Source organism: Ciconia boyciana, chromosome 14, assembly GCF_034638445.1.
Source record: "Ciconia boyciana chromosome 14, ASM3463844v1, whole genome shotgun sequence".
NCBI classification, from domain to species: domain Eukaryota; kingdom Metazoa; phylum Chordata; class Aves; order Ciconiiformes; family Ciconiidae; genus Ciconia; species Ciconia boyciana.
The window spans coordinates 15,314,135-15,338,836 of record NC_132947.1 but is presented as its reverse complement, the minus strand read 5'-3'; the positions used below and the strand labels follow the sequence as shown (position 1 = coordinate 15,338,836).

The 24,702-nt window shown below is 55.3% G+C and overlaps 2 protein-coding genes across 7 annotated transcripts in view; one reads left to right on the top strand and one right to left on the bottom strand.

Moving 5' to 3' along the window:
* Positions 1-7,729, top strand: part of NECAB3 (N-terminal EF-hand calcium binding protein 3) — a 30,865-nt gene extending 23,136 nt beyond the window's left edge. The window contains exons 6-13 of the mRNA XM_072878765.1: positions 325-461; positions 652-773; positions 1,096-1,175; positions 1,616-1,669; positions 2,336-2,448; positions 4,139-4,216; positions 4,565-4,656; positions 5,544-7,729. Of these exons, the coding sequence (XP_072734866.1) occupies positions 325-461; positions 652-773; positions 1,096-1,175; positions 1,616-1,669; positions 2,336-2,448; positions 4,139-4,216; positions 4,565-4,656; positions 5,544-5,572 (705 nt within the window). The 3' untranslated portion in view covers positions 5,573-7,729. The remainder of the gene's footprint in view (positions 1-324; positions 462-651; positions 774-1,095; positions 1,176-1,615; positions 1,670-2,335; positions 2,449-4,138; positions 4,217-4,564; positions 4,657-5,543) is intronic.
* A 524-nt stretch (positions 7,730-8,253) lies between these two features.
* Positions 8,254-24,702, bottom strand: part of CBFA2T2 (CBFA2/RUNX1 partner transcriptional co-repressor 2) — a 66,280-nt gene continuing 49,831 nt past the window's right edge. For 3 of the 6 annotated variants that reach the window (XM_072878760.1, XM_072878763.1, XM_072878764.1), the window contains 9 exons: positions 22,751-22,992; positions 20,500-20,589; positions 19,733-19,914; positions 18,834-19,087; positions 18,033-18,118; positions 16,757-16,952; positions 14,773-14,841; positions 14,217-14,407; positions 8,254-10,997 (listed from right to left, as the gene is read on the bottom strand). In XM_072878760.1, the coding sequence (XP_072734861.1) occupies positions 10,713-10,997; positions 14,217-14,407; positions 14,773-14,841; positions 16,757-16,952; positions 18,033-18,118; positions 18,834-19,087; positions 19,733-19,914; positions 20,500-20,589; positions 22,751-22,992 (1,595 nt within the window). In that variant the 3' untranslated portion in view covers positions 8,254-10,712. The remainder of the gene's footprint in view (positions 10,998-14,216; positions 14,408-14,772; positions 14,842-16,756; positions 16,953-18,032; positions 18,119-18,833; positions 19,088-19,732; positions 19,915-20,499; positions 20,590-22,750; positions 22,993-24,702) is intronic. The other 3 variants (XR_012045087.1, XR_012045088.1, XM_072878761.1) reach the window with 3 other exon arrangements.

Here is a 24,702-nt window from a genome sequence, read left to right as displayed (position 1 = left end):
CCCTGGAGCTGGGGGCTATTTCTGCAGGTGGCCTTTACCTTAGGGCTTGGGGGTGTCCACGGCTCCCGGGGGCCGTGCCAGCCGGGGGCTGTGGGTGCTGGGGCTGGGGTGGGGAGTCGCGCCATGCATTCCCTGCTGTGACTCACAGGTGTGCAGCCAGAGGATGCTTTTGTCCTACAGTGTCATCGTTTCCTATGAGGCCTAAAAATTTGGTTGGAATCCACCCTGTTGGGTTTATTTAAGGGCCAACGCCTTCCAGACATAGCTCTGCTCCCCCTGCGCAGAGCCAGGGTCATCTAATAGATCCTCTCCCTTTTCCCGCAGAGGTACGAGACCTCCTCAAAGATGGAGCAGTTCCTGACCCGCTTCCTGCTGCGGGAAACCATGCACCAGCTGCAGTCCCTGCAGGCCTCGCTGGAGTGTGCCGTGGACACCGTGGAGGAGCAGGCGGGACAGGAGAGGTAATGGGGTGGGACATGCCGGTCCTCCCCCTCTCCCCACCACCACTCGTGGGGGTCGCAGCATGGGGCAGGACTCACGGGTACCCCTGGGGGCACATCTGGGAGTGGGATCTGCCCTTTCCAAGCCCGCTGTGAAGCTGACCCATATAGTGAATGACTCCAACCCCTGCTTTGCATTTTGTTCTTTCAGAAAGGACATAAAGAAATCTGAGACCTCAGTTGGCCTGAGGTCAGGGAGACGATGCGGGCGCAGAGGACAGAAGAACGTCTGTCTATCTCCAACAGACCCCTATTCTGGGATGCTAACGACAGGTATCCACAGCCCGGCTGTCCGTTGGGTCGGTGTCTCTGCCCCTGCCCCACTGGAGCCCGGAGTGGGTGTGGGAGCAGCAGCATGGGACAGCGGGGGCTTGTCCGGGACAGAGCCTAGACCATTGCACCCGGACGCCAGCTGGAGCTTCTGTGGGATGTTGTATCTCTTGAGTAGTGGGAAAAGTTTCAGGAGGAAACCAAATCAGTTTTTTGATTTAAATCGAGGTCTTGAAGCTTTTGTGGTTTTCTGAGTCTTAAGCAAGCTTTTGCTGTGATAAAAGCAAGCTTTTTCAGTGACAACTCTCTGCCCTTCCCCGTGCAGGCATTTGTGTCGAAGACAACAGCCAGTGGATGGCGCAGATCAATAGGCTCCAGCAGCTCATTGAGAAGCTGGAGTGCAAGGTGTGTGGCAGAGGGGAGGTGGGCTGGGGGCTGCCCCACACCTTGGTGCTGGCCAGGTTGGCAGTGAGACCTCTCCCTGTGCCAACAGCCCTGGTATTCTGTCCTGGCATTGTTACAGAGCTGCACCTATTCACCAGACCCAGACTCGCAAGGCTGCTCATCCCTTGCTGTCTCCAAAGCCCCCCTTCTCCCCTCAGCTCTGCTGACCCTCCCCTGGCTTCTCTGTGGTCTGTGCTGATCTGACGAGTCAGTCTGGACCCACCGAGCCCCACAGATGTGCAGGTCATGTTCCTTTTCTCCCCTGGGTACCTGAAGGAACGTCCCCAGAGCAGTACCCATCTGTCACGCTGAGCTGGGCTGGGCTGTGGGTTACTGCCACGTTTTATCTTGTTGCAAAGTTCTCTCAGTAACGATGATTTTTCTGGTGGTGTTAAATGCAGAGCCCACGCCTGGAGCCACTGAAGGAGGAAGCGATGTGCAAAGGAAGAGATGCAGTAAGTCCCTGTCCTGCTGCTTGTTCTTTGCAGGTCACCCCGTAGTGTGCACAAATCCCCTCTCTCGCACACATGCGTGCTCGCGCAGCCCCTGTGCCCCGAGACTGGAGTCACCTGGGTGAGCTGCTGGCTTTGGTCTGGCAGGGGGTCCGCTGCCCAGCGATGTAGCAGGATGGGAGTCAGAGCTGTGAGCTGGGCGTGGGACCATCCGCAGGGCAAATGCATCTCCATCAGGCCCATGAAAGCCCCGGGCAGCACCCACGGCCAGCCCAGAGGAAGGCAACGCTCCGCTTGTGAGTGCCCAAATCCCCCAGGTTTGCTCTGAGCGCCCGCAGACCATGCAGAGCCCCAGTGGAGGGGTCCCGAGGCCCCTTCCTCCTGGGGGGAGGACACAGGCAACTGCAGCAACCCCAAAGCAGGACCCCGCCACCGGGGGATGGAGCATCTCCTATTGGTGTGGTCCTCGTAAAGGCAACCGGCCCAGGTAGGAAGAAGCCACTTTATGTTGGCTTTGTCCCCAGCATTGTGGTGCCAGCCCCTTCTTGCGGCTTCCCCTGCGGTGCTGTGCTTGCTCAGCACTGCCTTGTCCCGCAGCTGGGTGGGAGCAGGGAGGGCAGGAGAGGGCAGATCAGTCCCTGATGCTGCTTGTCTGCTCTCTCTTTGCAGCACATCCTGGTGGCGAAGAGGCAGATCTCAGTGGCGACGAGCAGCATTGAGGAGTTTCGCCAGGCCTTCAGGTCCTACACGGAGGTCACCGCTGGGCAGAGCAGCTGCCTGCAGTAAGTGTGCGGGTGGCGGGGCTGCTCGTGGCATGGCTCGCCCAGAAACGGGGACTTTTAACACAGCACCCTTGGGGGACAAAGGGGTTTTTTTGCAGAGTATTTTGTGTGCCGGTCAGCACATGGCTGGGCTTAGTGTATGGAGGTTTGACCTCACAGAGAGGATGGGACAGTGTCACAGCTGCGGTACTGTCCCATGTCCTGCTGCAGGTTCCCCTAGCAAGAACCGCTTGTCAGCGTCTGGCAAGGACGAGGCTGTTTTTCATGCTAGCACAAATGGCTGTGGCATGCACGTGTAAGAGAACGCATGCATTTGTCCAGCACTGGAGGACTTGAAAGTAATGGGGGAAAAGTCAAGGGGAGAGCTCATGCCGCAGCATTGCCTCATGTAAAGTGTGTGCACAGCTGGTGGGAAGCGGCCGTGAACGCCTGAAGCTAACCCCCGCATAAGACCAAGGCTCTACTCCCCAGCACCACTCTGGAGCTCCAGATGGAGCTGAGGATGGAGCCCAGGTCTGACTTCAGTGACACGCTGCTGCCAGCGTGTCCCTGGAGATTGCACAGCTGCTCTTTGAGAGGCGCTTTCCTTGTCCCATGGGAGATTTCAAGCCGCTTTCAGCGGGAAATGTTCATGCTGTTCCCATTTAAAGTGTCATTTTTCAGCTCTTCAGTTCCAACAGCACAAAACTGCATTTTCAGTCCAAACAAAAGGAAGATACTTGTTTTGACACGTGTGGCAGAGAGAATGGTATTTTTTTTCTTTGGAATTGATGGGCTTTTCTGTCATGAGAACTGTTAGTGTAGACAACTGGGTAGCATTGCATGGGCGGGCTCTCCACATGAGTGGAAAGCTGGAGCGAAGCCTGGGGAGACTCCACTGTCCTGGTTCACGCCAGGGAATTGCAAAGCGCGTTGTGGCCCCCCGCGCAGGGGGACGCAGCCTCCGAGCTGCTGGGTGACTTGCTTTGCTCTCCCCCTGAGGGCTTGATCCCTTCCTGCAGCCCTTAGCAGCAGCTGGAGGAAATGTTCATCCTCAGCTGGAATTACTGACTGCAGATGGCTCCCCAGGCCCTGCACCCTGAGCCTTGCTCTCTTGCCTCCCTGCTGCTTCCCCCTCCATCTTCCCATGGACTGGAGAAGGCCCCAGCCTGTTCCTCTGGCAGGAGGGAGCGTGGGAAGCATCGCCTGGAGAAACAGCATCACTTTGGGGGGCAGCAAGCTGTGGTTTTATGCTGCGATCTCAGCTCCTTGCACTCGTGCCTCAGTTTCTCTCCGTGTGAAGGGCGAGGGATGACACACACCTACTCCAAAGGGCTGGAAGGATGAGCGCCTTCGCCAGGCTGTGTGCTGCAGTGCTAGGGACGCGCTAAGAAATACTCACTAAAACACTTAGCACGCTGGTTTCTGGGCAGCAGCAAGGACCAGTTTAATAGCTGTAAAGCTCCTCTGCTGCCTGGCTGCAGGAACTGTGAAGCATGAAGGATTTGGGTTCGGGATCCCCTGGAGAGCCGTGCGCTGGCCCGGCAGCCACAAATTGTGGATGCATCCAAACTGCTCTTTGAAAGCCTCATGGTGAGGCTCATGTGCAGACCTGTGCCCCTCGCTCCCGGGCACAGGCGTGGTGGGACCGGCGTGGCCGCACCATGCCAGCTTGCCAGGCCCCGTCTCAGGGTCGCTCCTGTCCCCGCAGCGTGTCTGCCTGCAAGGTGACGGACGAGGCCTGCTTCATCCTTTACGAGTTCTGGCAGGACGTGACTTCGTGGAGAAGGTTGGAGGCTTTCCTTGTGCGGGGCTGGGTCCGGGTGCTCTGGGTGGGGGGGCTGAAACGGGTTCCCTCTCGGGGCTCCACCAGGACCCCACTGTTCCCCCTCCTTGCACAGCCTGTCCTGCTGCTGACTGCTCGGTCCAGCGTGCCCCCGGGGCCGTTTGCAGCGGAAGGGGGTGAACACCCTGATAAAGGATTTGGGGAGCAGGGCAGGAGTGGATGTCCTGCTCTGGGTGGTGCAAAAGCAGCCCTGTCCCCCGGCAGGGGGGATCCCGGCGTGCAGCCGCTCTCCTGCAGCCGCGAGGCACGCACAAGCCCTGCACCCTCCTGAGCCCGCACACTGTTTTACAGCCACTTGCAGTCCAGCTGCAGCAAGACTTTCCAGCGGGCCATCATCAGCTTGCTGGAGTCCCCGGAGCTGCTGACCACCATGCTCTTCCCAGGTGAGGGGCAGCGTGGGGCCGGCTTGGGCGGCTGCGGGGCTCCCGCAGTCCCACGCTCCTGCTCCAGGTGTTCTGCAGAGGGCAGGAGCAGTGTGGGGAACAGGCGCCTTGGCTCCCTCCAGAGCAGAAGGTTGGCTTGGGCGTGACCTAAATTGTGTTTTTCAAACCAGAGTGAGACCTGTTTGCCCTGGCAGGTTTGGTTGTGTGTGCTGGCAGCTCTGCGGGGCCTCGCCCCGGCCTGGGGGGATGCTCTCCAGCCAGGACGGCCAAGTAGCTGGAGGCAATTCCCGGGTGGCAGATAAGCTGAGCCCTGTCTTGAATACACCTGATACCTCATTTGGGTTTTTTTCACCTGAGCCCTGAACCTGCTCTGCAAAGCACTGGCCCTCCTGGGTCAGTCCCCGTGGCTGCGTCCGGGTTTACAGCTCAGTGGTGCTGAGGCAGGGGAGAGACCAGCTCAGGGAAAATGCATGTTCCCCGTGGTACCAATAGAAATCTGACCAAGACGTGGGGAACTGGGAGAGCTTGGTGACAGATATGACCAAATTAAGCCCCAGTTTGCTGTCACTTCTGGGTCTTGTGTAAAAGAACATGAAACATGGATTAACTTGGACTAAATCCCGTCGTGGCGGTGCTCCTCCTGACCTGCCAGTCCCACGGAACACATTCCCCGTGCTCCCCTGCAGAAGTCACCGCAGCTGAAGTGGATCACCCATCTCCAGGCCATGCCCCGGGGTGGTGGGTGCTTCAGAGCCAGGCGCCAGGGTCCTGCAGAAAAGCCTCAGCTGCCCCTGAGCAGGGCCAGATCCCGTCTCTGCCACCCCTGTGCCCCTCCCCTGCGTAACACTGACTGCACATCCCCGACCCCTTCCCCTCTCTCTCCCCAGCCTCCTGGTGGATCATGAACAACAACTGACCCTGGGCAGCCGCTTCCAGGACGCCGTCGGCATGCGGAAGGATGCGGAGCCCTCGGCACAGCCGTCGCCTTCCCTCGCGTTCGTCACCTCCCTGTCCCTCGTCCCCTCCTGCGGTCCGGTGGGGGCTGCCTGCCCATCGTCCCTGGCAGTGTTTTACCCCTTTGCTCTTTTCATGTTAATTTATTTATCCCCCCACCAAGCCAGTCTCCGTGCTGCCCGGGGGGAGCGGGGCACTCCCAGCAGTGCTCGTGGGAGCCACGTTCGGGGCTGGCAGCCCAGCCCTTGGAGGAGCACTGGTCTGGTTACTGCGTCCCGGCAGCCCCTCAGCCCCTCTCGCATCCTGGCTCCTCTTCCTCCCAGCTCTGAGGACAGGCCGAGGCTCCGCAGGGTGCTGGGACAGGCTGGGGGACATCGCTCTGGCCAGCTGTGGCATCCCCATGCCCGGCCTGCCAGAGCCACCCTGGGCCAGCAGTGGCTCTGCCCAGGGAGCCGGGCCGCCTCGTATGGATTGTGGATAGTGTTTTATAGAAAAAAGTTTTTCTGGCAAGGTGTGCCAGGTCTGGCCCTGGCCACACCAGCAGCCTGTGCAGCCATTGCAACGGCTTTGAGACTGGACTCGTGCTCCTCCCAGCTGTGCCCATGGCCATGGCTGTGCACATCCCCCAGGAAACCACTGCACACCTCCAGGGGAAGGCAAGCGTGGCTAACAGCTTTGTTGCTTCATCCTGTGGCTCAATCAACATAAACTGGAGTTAGCACCAGTTTCAGTGCTGCCAGAAAGAGGTTGTAGCTGAATTAATGGTGACGGGGGTCAGTGGGGGGGCGAGGTGAGCGGGGAAGCCCCCTTGGCTGGAGCAGAGCAAAAGCCCACCTGGGCCGTGGGGTGGGTTTCTTTGAAAACTTTCTTTGAAACTCAGGGTTTCTTTGTTGGTGCTGCAGAAGCAGATCCTCTGCCGAGCTGGTGTAAAACGTGGCGTTGCGAACGGCACGGAGCAAGGGCTACCAAGGGCAAGCGGGGCCGGGCATGGCGGGCAGCGCCTGGCAGGGCAGCGAATGCCTCCTGGCATGGAAAATACCACCGTCCTTGCACCCCTGCCTCTCCCCGACACCCGGCGTGGTTCACCTGGCTCACCACGGGTGCCCGCACCCCCAGCCCTCGCTCGCCTGGGTACCTGCCCCCCCCAACCTCTTTTCCCACTCCCTGTGGGTGCTGCTCCCCAAACATTGATTTCACTATTTCTTTTGCAATCCCTGGGTGCAGTAATTAAAATGCAGTTAATTTGTGGCTGAAGGGGCAGCGGGTACAGCTCCATGCCGGGGACACCACACACAAGCAGTGCTGGGCATGTCTGGCATGGTGTCACCCCCCGCCCCGGTACCGTGGGGCCACAGCGGGGCAGGGGCTGGGGCTGGGGTGCAGGGAGGGTGACCTGGCTGATGCCGGGAGCGATCTGCAGAGAGGGGATCAGGAAAACTCCTCCCTAGAGGAGGGGGGGAACAGCAGCCACTGCTGCCAGCTCGGACCGGCACCGTCAAACCCCATCCCCTGGCAGGCTCAGGCAACCAAACAGCAAATGCCCCCGGCCCGGGGATGGGGTGAGCACAGCGCCTGACCCAGTGCCCAGGCGGGACCCATCCTCCTGCTGCCCAGTTATTTACCCGATTATTGATAACTGCCAATTTCCCTGGCCAAAGCCACAATTTGCCGTGATCATGGGGCAGCAGAGGCAGCTCCAGCCCACTGCTCCCCCCGGGAGCCACATGCGAGGGGACCGGGGCAGTGCTGGGGCCATCGGTACGGGACGACTGTGCCCGGGCGCAGCCGGGGTGGGTTGGAGACAGGCACCCAGGGCAGCCACAAATGGCAGAGCTGCAGCAGGCGTTGGCTTTGGGATTACTGAGCTGCCGGCTCGGCTAGCTGCAGCCTCCCCAGACTAGCGTGGGGTTCACCCCCAGTTTTGGATTTCTTAACCACTGGATTAGTGTTTGCAGTGGCCTGGAGACTGAAATCCTCAGATGAGGCAAAGGTGTGCGCAGCGGGCACCCTCACGTGGCTGGGAGGGACGCAGGGCTGGCTCTGCAAGCCAGCTGCGACAGCACCTTGCGGGCTGTTCTGTGCTCAAATTAAAAAAACCCCAAACAACAGCTCAGAAAAGAACATGTTTAAACATGAACCCAAAGAAATCCCACATCACCAAGTGCGGGGCTGAGTGCCAGCTCTGCGCGCAGGTGCTCCCTCCCCACAGGACCTGCAGCGGCATCAGCACCGCAGGGGAGGCCGGCTTCGTCCCCCGCAGCTCCCCTAGCCACGGCCACGGCCTGGCAGCGTTCCCGCAGAAACCCCGATGGCCCGAGCCCCGCAGCAAACCTCTGCGCCTTCCAAGAGAGGAAGGGGGAGCTGTATGATGAATATAGTCTTTTTATTGACTACTTTTGAGTAGAACAAACTAAATACATCTGTAACAGTTCGGGTTCCTTTATACAGTACATTAAATAAGTTATGCACAGGAATGAAGTAACAAATTTCTATTACAGAATTAAATGTCAAAAAAAATAGAAACCTCAACCCAATGTCTTCCCATGTCCGAATTTCACATTTATCATTCCATGTTAAAAAAGAAAAAAGAAGCAATCATTCTAACCATGACTGTTAGTATTTCATTCATTTACACTGGTGTTAATTTTAGTACACGGCCATCAAAGTTGCATGAGAATTATGGAAGACAATCTATTTACAAGCAATTTCTTCCAGCCCTGCCCTGCCCTTCTTTCCCCATCCGACCTCGCGGCAGTCGGCCGCCGCTGACCCACTGTGCGGTCGGGACTGCAGCGAGGACTGGGACGTCGCGACCGGACTTTATTTACCTGAGGCAGCTCCGACTTTGCACGTGTCCCATTACGGCAGGAAAGCCCTTCAGCCCCCCGCTCCCGGGAGAGGAGCGGGGCTGCAGGGGCAGCCCCCGGCCCAGGCGCTCTTGCAAGCCCAAAGTGTTTGCTGCTCTCCCCACTCGACACGGCATCCTCCTCCATGCTACAGACCTGGGCACGGCCAAAGTTTTTAAGCCTTGCTGCAGCGGCACGGCAGAGCCGCTTCCCAGGGGCTTTGCGACGGGCGCAGCACGCAGGGCAGCACGGGGCTGCTGCAGTTCGGGGCCGACCCCACTGCCTCCGTCTCCCCTGGGGTAAAACCCTCCGGGCTGGGTGACACCTTCCCCGGGCCGCTGTGGCCTCGCTGCCGCTGCAGGTCAGGGTGGCTCGAGTGCCACCCTGGCTCAGGGCTGTGCCAGCCCAGGGGCCCAGCACCGTCGCGCTCGGCTCCCAGGAGCTGTGTCCGTGCAAAGGGCTCTGCCGCAGCCAGGAGCCTGGTGCTGTCTCCTGGGGGACGCGGGAGACAGTCCCAACTGCCACTCGAGAGCTGTCTTGAACGCCAGGAGCCTTTGTGGCTTGTTTTGCGTAAGATGACCTTGCAGACATGGGAATCACCCGCTTTATCTCACGACAACAGCTTCTGAAACAGCTTTCCCTAAGGGACAAAGCTGGTTCAGCAGGTCGCTCATCTATGCCCGGGCAGCCAGCAGCCAGCTACACCATTGCAATCTCAATGATGATTCATTACATCTCTATTATTCACCTCCAATTGAAAAAGTGATCAAAAATAATTTGGGAATTACTCGCCTCATTGGGCTCCAGCCCAGCAATCGTACAAAAACAGTCACGGAAACATGGCTTGACTGAATAGATGGTTTTCTAGAGCCTGTTCGTGTGCAGCATGGAAAATCGGTGCCGCTCCCCAGAGGGCACCTGCCCATCCCTCCCACGGGCTGCGCTTCTGATGACCTCCGTGAAGCATCCGAGATGAGCCCTGCTGCGCCCTGCAACAGCCCTTCTGTGGGTCAGTGTCGATTGTAGGGTTTGCACTTGCCCTGAATCCCTCCTTCCGAGCCACGGCAGGGACTCTCCGAGTGATGAAGCTCCCCAGGCTGACCACGGCATCCCCACGGGACCTCAAGCTCTGAGCCTGCACTTTTGGGACGGTCTCCAAAGGCCGGGCGAGGCGGTGGTGGCTGCGCATCCCTGGGCATCTCCGGGGAGAGGAGCACAGCCGGTGTCGGAGCAGCACGGCAGGAGCCCCCTGGGGCCGGGGGGTACGAACTGGTGTAGGAGACCAAGTCCTGCATTTATTTTAACAGTTTGGCCAACGTGGTGGAGAGAACAGATTATAAATAACCCATTGCAATCGCGTGAGGATCTCTGTGGTTAAAAACAACGGCAGTAACTCAAACCAGCAACTTCCATGCAGTCAAAAAAAATCACTTTCTGCATAGCAAAATAACGGTACCCAGGTGGAAAGGGCAATAACCGGCCACAACCAATCCAGGTTTGCTCTGCACTTCCCCCCAGCAAAGGTCCCGCCCAGGGTAACATGCAACTGTCTGTCCCGTCACAGAACGGGATTAAAACCAGGCCACGCAGAAGTGACCGTCCGTACTTCCCTGGTACTGACATTTGGTTTAGAGCAGACTAATCCTCTCCTCCCTCTCTGCAACCATCAGCTGCCATCCGGCAGGCAGGAGAAGAGAAGAGAGCTCGGCTTTTGCCATTGCACTAGAGGACAAGATGCTCCTGCTGGGAAATCGGCTCCGGTCTGTTCACAGCAACAACCAGCCAGCACGGCCAGCTGAGACACCACTGTCTGGGAGCAAGGAAAAAAAAATAGATGCATATTATGGAAGAAAGGTAGCTGAAGGAGGAGGCAGCTCAGACACCTCGGGAAAGGAGCTTGAGCACGTTTGACCCATGAGGATGGGGCTCAGCACCTCCCGCACGCGCCGGCAGCGCTCTCCACCGAGTCCAGGTGCCCCCGAGCGAGTGCCCGGCCCCCCCCAGGTCCCCAGGGATGCTCTGGTTCCCCCCTGCAGAGAGACGGGCGCGGAGGCACCGCGGGCAAGGCCGGCCCCAGTTCTTCACGAGCCACAAAAGAAAAAAGGCAGAATGAGATGGCAAAGCCCGAGTGTCGGCACTCTGAGGAGGCGGCGCGATGTGTCAAATGTGTCAAGTGATACAAGTTGCTGTGGGGTTTTCTTCGGCTTAAAAAAGCCCAGGGAAACTAATCAAATGGACTGAACCAGAACTTCCCCTTCAGAGTCCGTTCGTATCTATTGCTGTCACGGATGCCGGGGTGGAGGACCGGGAGGTGGTCGCCGAAGTCTTCTCGAGGGCCGGGCTGGGCACGCCGTCGAGGCTCTTGGCGGCTGCCGATCGGCCTGTGGGCAGAGCCAGCGGCTTGCTCTGGCCGTGCAGGCCTTGGCCGCAGATTCGGTGGTGCCTCTCCCAGTCCTTGTGCTGGCAGAAGGAGCCGCAGTACCGGGCAATGTTGCAGCCGCTGCACGTCTCGCTGGCTTTGCGACCGCAGTTCCAGCAACTCTGCAAGACCAAAGATGCCACACTTCAAAAGGGGTTTAGTTTCCAAGAGCTGTGGGACGGTGCTGACTCAACAGCTCTGGAGGGGACTGTTCATCCCCCTCTGCCCTAGATTTGGTAATATTAAAATGAGCAATCCATTAATTCCTGCTATTTCACAGCCCTTTGCCAAGGGTACTAACCCCTGCTACTCTGGTCTGCCCAAAACCGCCTGCCAGACTGCACCGGTCACATCCTCTCCCCTAGATCCACCCAAATGCACAGAGGAAACAGCAGGCAAGGACTAAAAAACACGCTGCAGATGCTGCTGTTCGGCCTTTCTATTTCCTGTTTTAAGCAGCTCTATTTTGGTATCGTTCCCAGCCAAGTGCTCTCTGCAGGGATTACAGCATGCTGCACAGGCACCATTTGCTTTGCACCCTGCCTAGCCGCACAAGAGGTCGGAGCAGGCTAATTTGGAAAAGAAAAAGCTCATTTGAAAGCCTCCCAGCCAGGTGGAAGCACTGCCAGAGCCCGAGCTTCAATCTGGAAGCGGAGCAAAGCCCCTCTGGCCGCTGGGAGAGGCGTCAGCTGGTGGGCTTACGGCATGCCACCGCTTCCTCCTGCGCGTGGGGGCAAGGGGCCAGCACCGGGAGCTGCGGCTGCAGCTGCTCCGAGGAGGGGAGCAGGCGGATTAGCTTTCCTGCAGCTGGACTTGCACGTTAGCAATCGCATACTGGGGAGGGCAAGTTGAGCTGCGGAAAAGCAGCCTCCACCAGAGCCTGCCTGCCTCTAATCCTGCCTAACAGGGCACCTTTGGCTGGCCACCGCTTCTGCGACCACAAGCAAAAAGCTGTCGAAGCAGGAAAGCGGGGTGCTGGGAGATGCTGACCTGTATTGGAGAGCCCTGTTGCGGGGAAGGGCAGTGAGATTCCCTGCTCCCGAGGTCTGCACCGGAGCCGCCAGCTCCCGGCGATGATTTACAGGCTAGCAGCGAAGCGCCAAAGCGAGCTGGTCGTGAGCGAGCTGCTCCAGAGCCAGCGCATCCCCGAGGCTCCTCGGGGCTCCCGAGAGAAGCAGGACTTGTGACCAAAAAAACCCGCACCAAAGTCTGTGGTAACTCTTGGAAAACTGGGTCACTGCTTTACAGCTGTTTACACTTCAAGTGGTGTTTTTAAACCATATTTCAAAGGTTACATGGTGTGCCAGAATACACGACAGTTTTTCAGCGTGGCCTTCAGAGAAGAGCTCCGGGTGCTGGGGAGATGGGGCTCGCGCTGGCAGGGGGATGCCCGGCTGCTCCCGCGGTCCCGCACTGCTCCCCGGGACAGCCGGAGGAGGAGGACACTCCTCCAGTATTCCCCTACGGAGAAATCATTACTTGCCTCATTTCTTCCATGGCTTCCTGAGCAGTTCCACCCACTCCCATCATGTGTTTACTGACCGGTGCATTCGTCCTTCAGTGATTTAATCAGGAAATAGTATAGACATACTTCTCTGTAATACCATGTGCTGGTTTTGGCTGGGATAGAGTTAATTTTCTTTGGCTGGTAAGGGGCTATGTTTTGGATTTGTGCTGAAAACAGTGTTGATAACACAGGGATGCTTTAGTTGTTGCTAAGTAGTGCTTCTGCTAAATGAAGGACTTTTCAGCTCCCCATGCTCTGCCAGGTGCACAAGGAGCTGGGAGGGGACACGGCCGGGACAGCTGACCCCAACTGCCCAAAGGGACATCCCACACCGTATGGCGTCATGCTCAGCATGTAAAGCTGGGGGAAGAAGAAGGAAGGGGGGGACGTTCAGAGTGATGGCGTTTGTCTTCCCAAGTCACCGTTACACGTGATGGAGCCCAGCTTTCCTGGAGATGGCTGAACCCCTGCCTGCCCATGGGAAGGAGAGAAGGAATTCCTTGTTTTGCTTTGCTTGTGTGCGCGGCTTTTGCTTTCCCTATTAAACTGTCTTTATCTCAACCCACGAGTTTTCTCACTTTTACTCTTCTAATTCTCTCCCCCATCCCAAGGGGGGGAGTGAGCGAGCGGCTGGGGGGGCTGAGCTGCCAGGGTTAAACCACGACACACCACCTAGCACTTACATGGTTCCTGCTGTGCACAGGGACCCCGGCACCAGACCTTCCCGAGCCCCGGTCAGCAGGGTGGACAGAAGCCCTCCAGGAGGAGGGAAACGGACTTGCTGCCCACACAGTCCCAGTGGACATTAACTCACATTCCCATCAGATTTCTTCTCGGCAGAAACAAAGCCTCTGCTCTTGCATTCATGTGGCAAAATTAAAACAAGAAGCAAACCACACGTGGATGGGACATGGCGGCACAGGAATTAGCCATGCAATTCTCCTTGCCCGGTCCAGCTGAGACCTCCAAAGCTTAACGAAGTGAGCTTCCAGTTAAGCACCACTGAAGGTGATTGATGATGGAGGAGTAGAAAGACATTCTCTAAGAGACACCCATTCAGCAGGCGTTGCTGACTATGACAAACTAAGAGTCACCCCTTCTGTCCCAATGTGCAAACGTCTCATTAGGTGTCACGCGGCTTTCCGTAATGCAGGGACAGCCACCCCGCACAGACATTTCCTAGCCCTGTACATATGGGGCGGTGTGGCAAGAGCAGTGGGGAGCCTGGTGCTGGAGATGAGGTGACCGCACACGGCCCAGGCCCGTGTTTTGGGAGCCAGTGAAACAAGAACATCCAAGACAATATATATGCACCAGGCTGGTCTGCACCGACACAGGGTGTGGTATAGACCATCGGGTACGTGTAGCTTCACCTGCAGCCTAGTTTCCACCCTGTGCTATTTTAAAGCCCACAAACAGTAATTCCTCTTCTGCATGGATAAAGTACCCCACAACAGCAGATTTCTGAGCTAAATGGAGAGCTGCATCCACCGCACCCCTTTCCCTTTGCTTCCACACCTCCCTCAATCCCAAGAAATCCCTGGTCATTACACTGGGTCCAGCTCACAGTGCCCAGTGGTGCCTTCACATGGCTGTTGCGCACACGCGGGTGCCACAGACACCATTTAGGCTGATTCCCCTGCCAGCAAAATCAAAAGCAAAAGGGTTTTTTTAATGGTATCAGTGCATCCCTTTAGTTATTGATTGGAGAGAGACTTCTCAAAGGAAAAGGGATGGGGGACCTGGATGCAGGCTCCGAGTCACTGCTGGGCAGGACCTGGAGACTTTGTGAGTCTTTGAAAGGCCCTTCCTAGGATGTCCCCTGACACCTTACCTCTGTAGACTCCTCCTGTTCGTTTATCACTAAGAAAGCATCCTCAGTGGCCTGGCGCTTGGCGTCCGCAATGGTCTGCTCCATTCGAGCCCTCTCGGAGGCAATCATCTCAAATGCCTTCTGCTCGGCCTCTGCCACCGCTTTCTGCACCTCTGACATGGCCTGGCGCTTCACCTCGTTCACGGCTTCTTCTGGAAGAAAAGAGCAGCTTCACCCACCCACCCGAGGAGTGGGGTGAGCTCTGAGAGACATTGAGATGCAGCAGCGTGTTCCCTGCGGCTGGGACGGCCACAGGTCACGGCCAGCACCAGCATCACGACCGCTCCTGGGAGCGGCGAGGCCAGGCTCAGCCCCACGGGATGCCCACTGGCATCGTACAGAAGAAGCAGAGCCCTTTGGAGAACCCAGGCTGGGGGCGCTGGTAGCCAGATGTGCACATCCTGGGGCGTTCCTGCAGCTGGGCTTCTCCTGTTTCTGCAGAGCAAATCTGCAGCATCTGTGTTTACCTCAACCGATCTGGCAGAATCCCTCGCCGATGTTACTAGCAAACACTTACCAGCTTTTTTCCATATCTCTTCAGTGACGTAGCCTGTTCCCGACCTGCTGCTGAACTCCCGCAATGAATCTGTTGGAATAAGGGACACAGGGAAAGGTTGGCAAAGCCTCGTCTCACACAACTGCTGCTTAAGTGCCCAGTGGTACCTCGGTACATCGTGGGGCAGGGTAGAATTAACCAGCTAAAACTCAAAGCAGAGGATTCCTACAGTTAAAGCCATTCATCAAACACTCAGATGATAAATTACAACATTTAATTAGTGCCTTGCATAATTTATGACACTGTATAACCCATTTCCATCTCCTGGTATTCTATAACAACAGGCAATGCTTATAAATATATGCCATCAAAGATCTACACTGTCCCGTGACTTAGAGCATCAACCTATACAACCAGCAGTTTACATTAAACGCAGCACTTCCCCCTCCCAGGGGCAATACGGAGGCTTGAGCTGACGGATAAACTGTCCTGCAAGACCCCTTATGGCAAGAGGTGTATACATTCCCCAGCACCCACAAGCCTGCCAAGAGCCTACGTGACAGATGGGGACGGTCAGGCGAGGACCTAAACACAGACTGCAGTCACACACGGAAGCTTTTCAGAAGCCTTGTCCTGCGTTCTACCTGCATCCCTTTTTTTAAGGCTTCAGAGTAACTTTCTGAAGGGCCAAAACAAAAACGGATTCATGTAAAGGCTGGTGGGAGAACCGAAGCACTCCAGGAAGGCGGTGAGGTTATTTAAGCCTGCGGCACACCCGGGGATGCTTCGTGATGTTTAACCGCACCTTCTCACAACAGCGATGGAGCTGGAAAATTAGCCCTAGGTCCCACAAGGGGAGAAACCATCAACAATGTTCCCAATTTATAGAAAAATTAAATTATATCACCTTTAGCATGGAGCTGTAAGTATATTGGTCATGATACACGTAACTATAGAAGGGCTAAAAGCTGGCTGTGCTCATCAGGTGGTCACACACCCCCAGCCACCCGCGGGCTCGCCGCACGCTGCTCTGCAGTTATGGCCGGAGCCACGGGTGCCTGGTTTCCGAGAAACTCGGGTTAACATATTCTATTTTAGTTCCTTCTGCTTGTTATTATTTTCTCAGGAAACGCTTGTTCTTGCTGTCTGGGAACTATCAACTTGTTCGATTGCAGCTAAATCTGGGCTGGGCTCCGATTTGGATGGTTCTTTTTGACATGCAGGAGGATTCACTATTTTGCATACAAACAAGTTGAATATATATCAAATTGAGATTTTTAGTTTGACATTTATTCTTACTGTTAGAAAACATCCATTTTTTTATTATCAAATGATCAGGGCTTTTTTTTCAGCCCTTGATTTGCAGCATAGTTGTTTGGATGGAAATTAGAATTACATCCAGACGCATAAAATCAGCATTTTAGACTTGTTTCTTGTATAGGGTCAAAACCCCTGCATAGTGGACTGGAAAAATAGTCAGCTTTAATAAAGTTAAGTTGACTCATGATACAAAAATAGAATTCATAACTCAGGTAGTAGCTCTTACACTTACAGCAGTCTTCGGTATTTTTAGAATTAGTAGACCTTGACATTTACAATCCTTTAGGCAAGGCATACTGGAAGGGGAAGAGGGGGGGACCAACCACCTCTCCTGCCTTTTCACCCTCTGGTTTCTCAGCTTTGAATGAACTTGGCTCGGTTTGCAGCAAGTACGGCTCAGTGACAAGGAAGATGCTCTTCTCCTGGCACCAGCAGAAGCTGCTGCTGCTGCCCAAAGGTGCCTTCAGACGTCAGCAACGCTGCTTCCAGGAGCTCGCCCAGGAGCTTCCACGTGTCCAATGACTTTTCTCTCTTCCAAGCTTCGAGAACAGTTATGCACTGCTTAAGTGTTTAATTTATATTATAATTTGAATATATTATCATCACTTTACGCCTAATATAGCTTTGTCGTAATTAGACACCTACTTAAAAAGGTCCTGGCACAGCACGCCCACCCCTCGCTTACCGCTGCCGATGGAGTCGGAGCTGCTGGGGCTGTGCTGCCTGGAGATGAGCTCGCTGCCCGCCTTCCGCGGCTCGGCCGTCTCACTGCACCGCCTCTTCCAGTAGTTGAGCTCTTCCCGATCGGCCTCCTGACAGCGCCGCAGCACGGCCATCGAGCGCCGGGTTTTCTCCACCATCTCCATGATGCAGTTCAGTGCCTGCAGCGAGGAACGTGTTTTCAGTCTTGCTGCCCGCTCATGGGGTCAGCTCCCGAATTTCTCGTTGGTACCACAGGGACCATCCCAGGAAGATGAAACATGAGGTCATTTCACAGGAACATGCTCTGAGCACAGTATTTTGGATGATGCAGTATTCAAACAGGCAGACTGGGTTGACTGAGTCCCGTGTCCACACGTGCAGCAGCAATGCTGAGCAGCACCAGCTGGGAAGGAGGTGATCACACCTGCACCATGGGGCTTTGGTCACCGTAGGAGGTTTAGGGCCATGCTTCTAAAGGTGGAGGTGAAAAAAACCCCACTTTCCTATGGGGAAGGGCTGGCTGTGATCCTGGTGCCAGCTCTCCATAGCCACATCCCAACCTGCAAATATTCAGCTATGGGGCCTCTACTCCACACCTACCCCCCAAAACAGCTTTAGAGCATAAGCAAGCATGGGGTCTCTCTGTATTGTGATCAAAATTGAATTTCAGTCCTACCTCTTTGGGGGAAACACTCCAGTGAAGTGCTTGGATGAGCAGCCTTGCCCAGAGGGAAAAAACAGACTGCAGAAAGTCTGCCAGAAGTCTTGCTGTTGGTACCTAGCTGAGGCCCATAAAAGGCTGGCAGCCCAGGAAAAAAAGTCTTTAAAAAATAACGATGGGTTTACTTATTCTGTAAACTCCACATCCCTGCTGCACGTAGCACATCTGCACGCCTGTCGGTACAGCGATGGCCTGGCCTGCTGCAGAAGAGACCCGTGCGGGGACAAGGTTGGGTTTGGTTGCTCAGGCAACCAGGGCAGCACGTGGCCGTGCTCTGCAGAAGCTCCCCAGCTCCAGACACTTCATCCAGAGCAATTTTGGCTTCTACTGACCAGGGGCAGAGCAAACCTGCCAAGAAAGTGCTACTGCTCCTATCTGCCCTCCCCACCATCCACCTTCTTGTGGTGGCTTGTTCCTCTACAAGCCCCTAGGAAAGCCTGGATAAGGTATCAACAACACGAAAATAACAAACTGGAGCAGGTGGAGCACTGGGTTGCTGCGTCCCACAGAGCTTCTCCCAGCTCCTGCCATTCCTTACATGATCGAGATGCTTCCACTCGTCGGCCCACTCTCTCTCCGTTAAGCGGTGGTCCACCAGCTCGTCCTGGTATCCTCCGTTCAAACCTGCAACAAACCCCAGCCAGAAGAGGGATTAGATGGAGCGAGCGCTTTCTGTGCAGCAGAAGGTGGCCCCGAAGCAATAATAAAGAGCTGTATTTCCAGCTACATATAGCTGGGATTTTAAAACACATCTCAAGGAGGTGCCTCTACAGGGGCAATTCCACGCCGGTGCTTTTATCCTTGTCTGTGTCACTGTCTCGGAAGTGCTACAATCCACTCACGGGTCTGGATCTGACCTGCTTGGGGAGCTGGCTCCCTTATTATAAACCCACAGGAGCTCAGAGCTCGTGATTCAGGCTGCCCTGTTGGAAACACAGCATGCACCTCCCACACACCCCTGGGGAGAAACGGGGCGGGGGGTCAGGCTCTGCTCTCCTGCTTTAGTGATCTTGGACAAGTTAATTTCTATTTCCCTGCCCTCCATTCTTGCCTGCTGGGTTGGCTATACTCGACTCACATACCAGATCCTTCCTTCTCATCCTCAGAGGCTCCAGCCTTTACATGCATATAGGGAAATACATACTCTCAACCTTCCCATTTTTAACCTCCCATGTTGTTTTCAGTTGTTTTCTCTGAATTCCCTGCAAAAACTCTGCTGAGGACGTGCCCAGCATTACACAGCTCTGGATGCCAGTGGCCAAGCAGGGACCAATGTGGAAGCTCAACTGCTGGACCTCACAGCTCCTACGACTAAAAAAAGCCCTCCAGGCTTTCTCACCAAGACCGCCGTGCCTGTCCCGAATCTCTCTGTGCTCCAACATCTTGCTGGGGTCCCTGTAGAGGTGGGAGGTCGCGATATCTTCCAAGGTGTAGTGCTGGAGGGGCGGTGGGGTAGGGTGGAACTGCCCCCCGGGGTTCATCAGGGGGATTGTCAGGGCAGGGCTGTGCCGGGGCGCGGGGCTGATGGTGCACACCCTCTTGGCCGGAGGCTCCGTCGGCAGCGGCTCCCTCTCAAAGCTGCTGTCTTCCCTTCTGCAACCACACCAGCAGAGAGAGGTATTCATTAGCACTGCATAAACGTACTCGGAAAGGGAAAGACGCAGATTTTGAATCAGCAGAGTTTGGGCAGTGATGATTTTACCAGGGGGCAAAGGCAGGGAGCTAAAACAAACATGCTGAACTTGTGAACAAATCCACAAAACGACCCCGTCAAAGAAAAAGTTCAAGATGCTCGAGTTGTGATTCATCTTTCTGAGCATGACCAAATTAAAATTTCACAGTTTTTATGAATTTGAGGCATGCTCCACATAATTACATAACAACTTTTAACTTGGAATAAAAAAAGTGGTGAAAACGGACCGCATCCTTCCCAGCCCTGACAGGGCCTCCGCTCGCCGCCTGGGCAGGTGGAGAACAGCTCAGCTCTCCGGCTCAGGCTTTCCAGTGCTACCCAACGAGTCCCTCTGGGACAGAACCTCCCTGAAAGGGGATCCCAACCTGAATTCACAGTGCAGGAGGAGCAATCATCGGTGTCTTATTAACAGCCAGAATAGTTGTTGGGAGTGGCAAGATCGCACGGTTTAGCCCTGGATGCTGCTTGAAGCTTTGACAGCAGCAAAGCTGAAACAGAAGTCGTGACTTCGAGAACTTGGCAGGGTGACGAAAGCTGTTTTTTACCTGTCCGGACTGTGCCTCTTCCCATTCCCGTTCACGTCGATCAGCAGCTCGGAGGAGTCAGCGGGGGACGTGGTGTTCGTGTTCAGCAGGATGTGCTCGTGCTGCGCCAGGTACTGGGAGGGCGTCTGCTTGGCAGCCCGGGCGCAGTGCAGCAGCTCTCGCTGCAGCAGCGGGAGGTTGGCCTGGAAAACAAGCGTGGGTCTGGTTTACGCAGGCTGCGGGCAGGCGTTTCCAGCCGTTCGCAGAAGGTTTGCTCTGCACACATAATACCTCAGAGCAGTAACACCTAGAGCCTGTGGCCCCCACTCAGGATCCTCCAGCTCCTGGGGTCTGCACTGTCAGATTTACCTGGATTTTCTCAAGAGCTGAGGATGGCCTGATGTCGGCGCACCCAAAAACCAAGTGTCACGGGAAGCGCTCTGTGCTTCCAGCATCTAACCAGCCCAGACATGCTCCGTATGCCAACACTTCAAATATCCTAGATCTGAACATTTGCAAATAAGATTATAGGATCAGAAGCTGCCGAATGGAGCTTGGTTTGTCTCCTTTATCCCTAACATACAAGCAGACATATGTGGCACTCATTATAACGTTAGCTTTCCGCAAGCCAGTCCCACATGGCCACCGCTACAGCCTGTGCAGTCTGTCTTGGACTTTAACAGAATTGCTGTGGTGCTTGAAATGAGAGCTTTCCCAGCAATGACACGCTGCCAAATGGCACAGACCGGCACACGGAGTGTCGGCAAGCCCCACCAGCTCCCTGTCACCTTCAGAAAGGGGATCACAAACGGCCGGAGGGGGAAGTTCGTCGCCTCTTGCAGCTTGCAGTGAAATTCCTCAATTGTCACCGTTGAGTTCTGAGAAAAGAAATTAAGAAATGAAATGACAATTTGTTCTTATTTTTAGACACGTGGGAAACGGCTCCAAACGAACAGAACTGGAAGGGAGACTGCATCTGCCACTACAGGACTGACAACGTTTGCATCGGATCCTGCCTAACGCAGCCAAAAAGACTCAGGCCAATGGCGTAGAAATGCTGCACTAGGCGAGGGGTGAACGCTGTGCACAGCCGGGCGCTGCCTGGCCCAGCATCCTCCCAGCTCCGGGGCTGGGAGGCAGAGACTGGCTCTGGGAGGCAGCAGGACCCAGCTGGCATCTCCTGCACCCGGGCCAGGTGGCCTGGGGCAGGCTGCGGGGAGCCAGACAGCGACTCCAGCTGCTCAGAGTTGCACACCTTCCTCTCCTCCTTCCTCCCTTTCAGCTCACCTCATCTAACCTATCCGTCAGCCTGCTGCTCACCCCGCTAGCACAGTCCTCCCCTGGCCCAACCTCGCACCCCCTGTGGCTGCTGAGGCTGGGTGCTCCCTGGGACAAGCAGCATTTGGTAACCTGCACGTACAAAGTTCATCCCTGCAGCAATTACCTCAATCAGTGCTGAGAACGACAGTCAGAGGAACCTGGACAGCTTATAATTTCCTTCCCAAAAGGGTAAGCTAAGGTACTACACCTTACACCCATGGAAATATATGTGCCTTCCTTCAGCAGCAGCAGCGTTTTACATCCAGCGCTCAAGCACTGTGAAAGCCCCCAAGGCCATGGACAGACTCACGTTTGCTCTGCCCACGCCAACCTTGGAAGCAGAAATACTCCAGACTGCTGCAGTCTAGCTACCTTCGCTGCATGCTGAGCCTCAAAAGAAATGCGCCAAAAAGCAGAGATCAGCTCGGGAGCAGCGCTGGATGCCACACGCAACCGCAGCTGGGCAGGCGGCGTGGTGCTGTGCTCCAGGGTCTCAGTCCAAGGTCGGGGCTTGCACAGCATTTCTACCAGTTAGTTTGTATACCTGCAACTATTAGATACAATTCTGCAGCAAGACGGGTTCATTTGGGTTTTGAAGGGTGTTTTCAGCTCTCTCTAGCTGCTAAAGGGCACCAGGGCACACACGAGGGCATACACACGCTGTTTGCACACGCACGCACTGCCACCAACCCCAGCTCCTGCAAATCTGAGCGTGGGAATGCAGAAGGGTAGAAGATGCATAAAAGTTATTTACCAAGCCCTTTCCTGTAGCTGCACCTTCAGACTGCCACAGGCATGAATATGACTGGAAGAATCAATGCCTTTGGTAATGCCAATATGCAATCACACAAAGCAGCAGCAGCACACCAGAAGCCCAGACCTCCTATTTTGCAACAGCAGCCTTCCCATCCTCCGCAGACCTTGGCAATAGTTATCTTTGCTGTGCCAGTGGGCTTGTTTTAAGATATGCAGGAACAGCCCATAAAGAGGAAAAAAGCCCATTAAATACATCACTGCGTATCAATAAATTAAATCTTTGAAATGACATGATATTCTCTACACACTCAACAGCAGAGAAGGACCACCAGCTTTCCAGAGTGAGTCTCTGCTAACAACAGGACCCTACTTTTTCCCTTACACCCGGCTGCCTTGCCAAGCAAAGTCTGAGCACAGTGAAGTCAGGACAGCACTAACAAAGCGGTGGCTTGAACTGGCATTTCTTTGTATGGAAGCAGATCAGAGGTAAACTGATACGCGGTCGGGATCAGCAATCATAAAACTGCACAAGCAAGAAAACACTTCCTTAGTACAAAACTAGAGGCTCCTCTGAATTGCGTGAAAAGTTTCATTTACCAGAGGAAACGGAGAAGCCCAGCATAGCCCATGGCATCCAGCGAGGCCACGGCACCAGACCTGTGGCCTTTATAGAAAAGCTTTGTCCAAATCCTTCCAGGTTTCCTTAAGTTTAGCTGCACACAAGCTCATGTCAAAGCCACTGGACAAACAGCTTTTTGAAACCCACCAAAGACAAGAAAAAAATAAGTCAGCAAGTTTACCAGAAAGCATAAACATTACAGAGTCTTGCTCAGTCAACAGCTCTGCTTGTAAAGATGCAAACAGATAACATTGTGTAACGTGGGCACGCACTGGCTGCCAGGAACCCATCGCCAAAGTGGTCTGGCAAACGCGAGGCAGCCTGGGCCGGCGTGCAGGGCTTACCACTAATGCCAGGACGAGGGTCCGGACCTTCTCCCCAATCTCTGGCGAAATGTCGTTGCCAAACTGCTGCAGGGTAGTGAGGAAGCGTTTCAGCTTGCTGAGCTGCCGGGCGCCGCACGTGGCCGGGAGCTGCTGGTTCGTCAGCGAGGAAGAGGAGGAGGAGGAAGGACCATTGCTAAACCTCTGGGGTGGGGACGGTGCCCCGTTCAGCGTCGGGGGAGAATGGTTTATTCCGTTGGGCACTGCAAATGGGAGACAGAGCAATACTGAGCATCAGATGGGCATGTCCCTGTGGTCTGGTGTTTAAGAGGATCCACCTTCCACCCAAGAGCCCGCTGCTGCTGGTTAATTGCTGCTAGCAAACAGGGCAAGAACCAGAAAAGGGGCAATGGCCAGAGCAGAGCCCACACGCTGTGCCGGAGGGCACCCAGCGATGGAGCCGGTCACCGGCAACATGTGTGCCTTCTCCTCAACCCTCCCCTGAGCTCGTGGGGATGCTCTGCAGCCCCCAGCACGTGAGAACCAAGGCATCCGCAGGAGTTTTCCTTATGGGATTGCTCAGGTGTGATTTACACCAGAGTCAGCGACCGCCCCAGCATTTCTGTCCTCTGCTCAGCGAGCTTCATATCCAAGGCCATCAAACACCAACAGAATTAGGGCTCAGCAGAGCAGGCACACCTCTATTCACATTTGAGGCAGCCCGGGGGGACAGGGTCAGGCTGCATAAAGCCACCGCTGCGGCAGACTGAGCTGTGCCGTACGCTCGGCCCAAGGAATTAAATGTGCTTCAGCTCAAAGTTTACAGCCCTTGTCGAGAACTACCGATCAGCGTTTTCTGGCCTGTGCCAGGCAGAAAATTACACCAGACAACCCAACGATCCTTCCCAGCCCCATCGTTTACGATAAGTCATCAGTGCTCATTGCAGCCAGGGTCCCACCAGCAGATACTGCAGCTCAGGTGCCTCCACCTCACCCCCAGGAGGGCTGACAGCATCCTGCCCCGCAGCACCCACCCGCCACATCTCCCCGGGGATTTACAGGGAGTTTTGCAAACACAGTTGTTTTTTCCAACCTGGTCCCATCTGCAACTTTGCCTCCTGTAAGCGGCGAACATGTCGAAACAGACTGAAGGGCTGGAAGTTTGGGAACTCGGCAAGGGATTAGAATAAATTGTTGACATCCCCGCGCCGCTGTTGTGCAATCCAGAGCCCTGTCTGAAGAGCAGCTGTGTGCTGGGGCCCCAATTCAGTATAAACCCAGAATTTTAGAGGTGAAAAGTACATCATCGTAAATATAGTTTTAGCTGATCCACTGGGTTATCCTTAAAAGCCCAGCCCTGAATCCCTTATGGATGCAAGCGCTGAAGAGAAGGCCACAAGCTATAACAACCGTTTCAAACGACGGCGTTCAGAGGAGAAGCACTGAAGCCACCCGGCAGAGCTGCCCCTTGCACGCCGGGCAGGGGAAGGTGCATGCTGTGATAGAGCAGCAACTTGCAAAAACAGATGCAAAAATTTCTGCTGCAGCTTCGCAATAATAATGCCAAATCCTCATGACCTCAGCGAGGGTTTTTCAGAGAAGAAGGCAGGAACAGTTAAACCGCTCTGGGGCACGCCAGGGTCAGAGGCTGGAAAGGCTCCACACACCTGGACCTGCCGTGGTGAGCACAGGAGGGAACCCGAGAAGATTAACCAGAGTCAGTTAAGATGCAAGGGAAAGATAAGGCTCAAGAGACCATCAAAGGTGGTTCCTGCTAACCAAGGGCTGACAGGCTCTTTGGGGGCATAACAAAGACGTGGCCTTTTGTAGACAGAGAGATGATGAAATGAAGGCAAAGGCCAGGATTGAGAGGATGGAGGTGCAAAGGCAAAGCGAGCTCATGCCTTCTGTTATGGAGCAAAGCAACCCGAAAGACTCCCGTCCACACCGGCTTCCCCAAAGCAGCAAAGGAA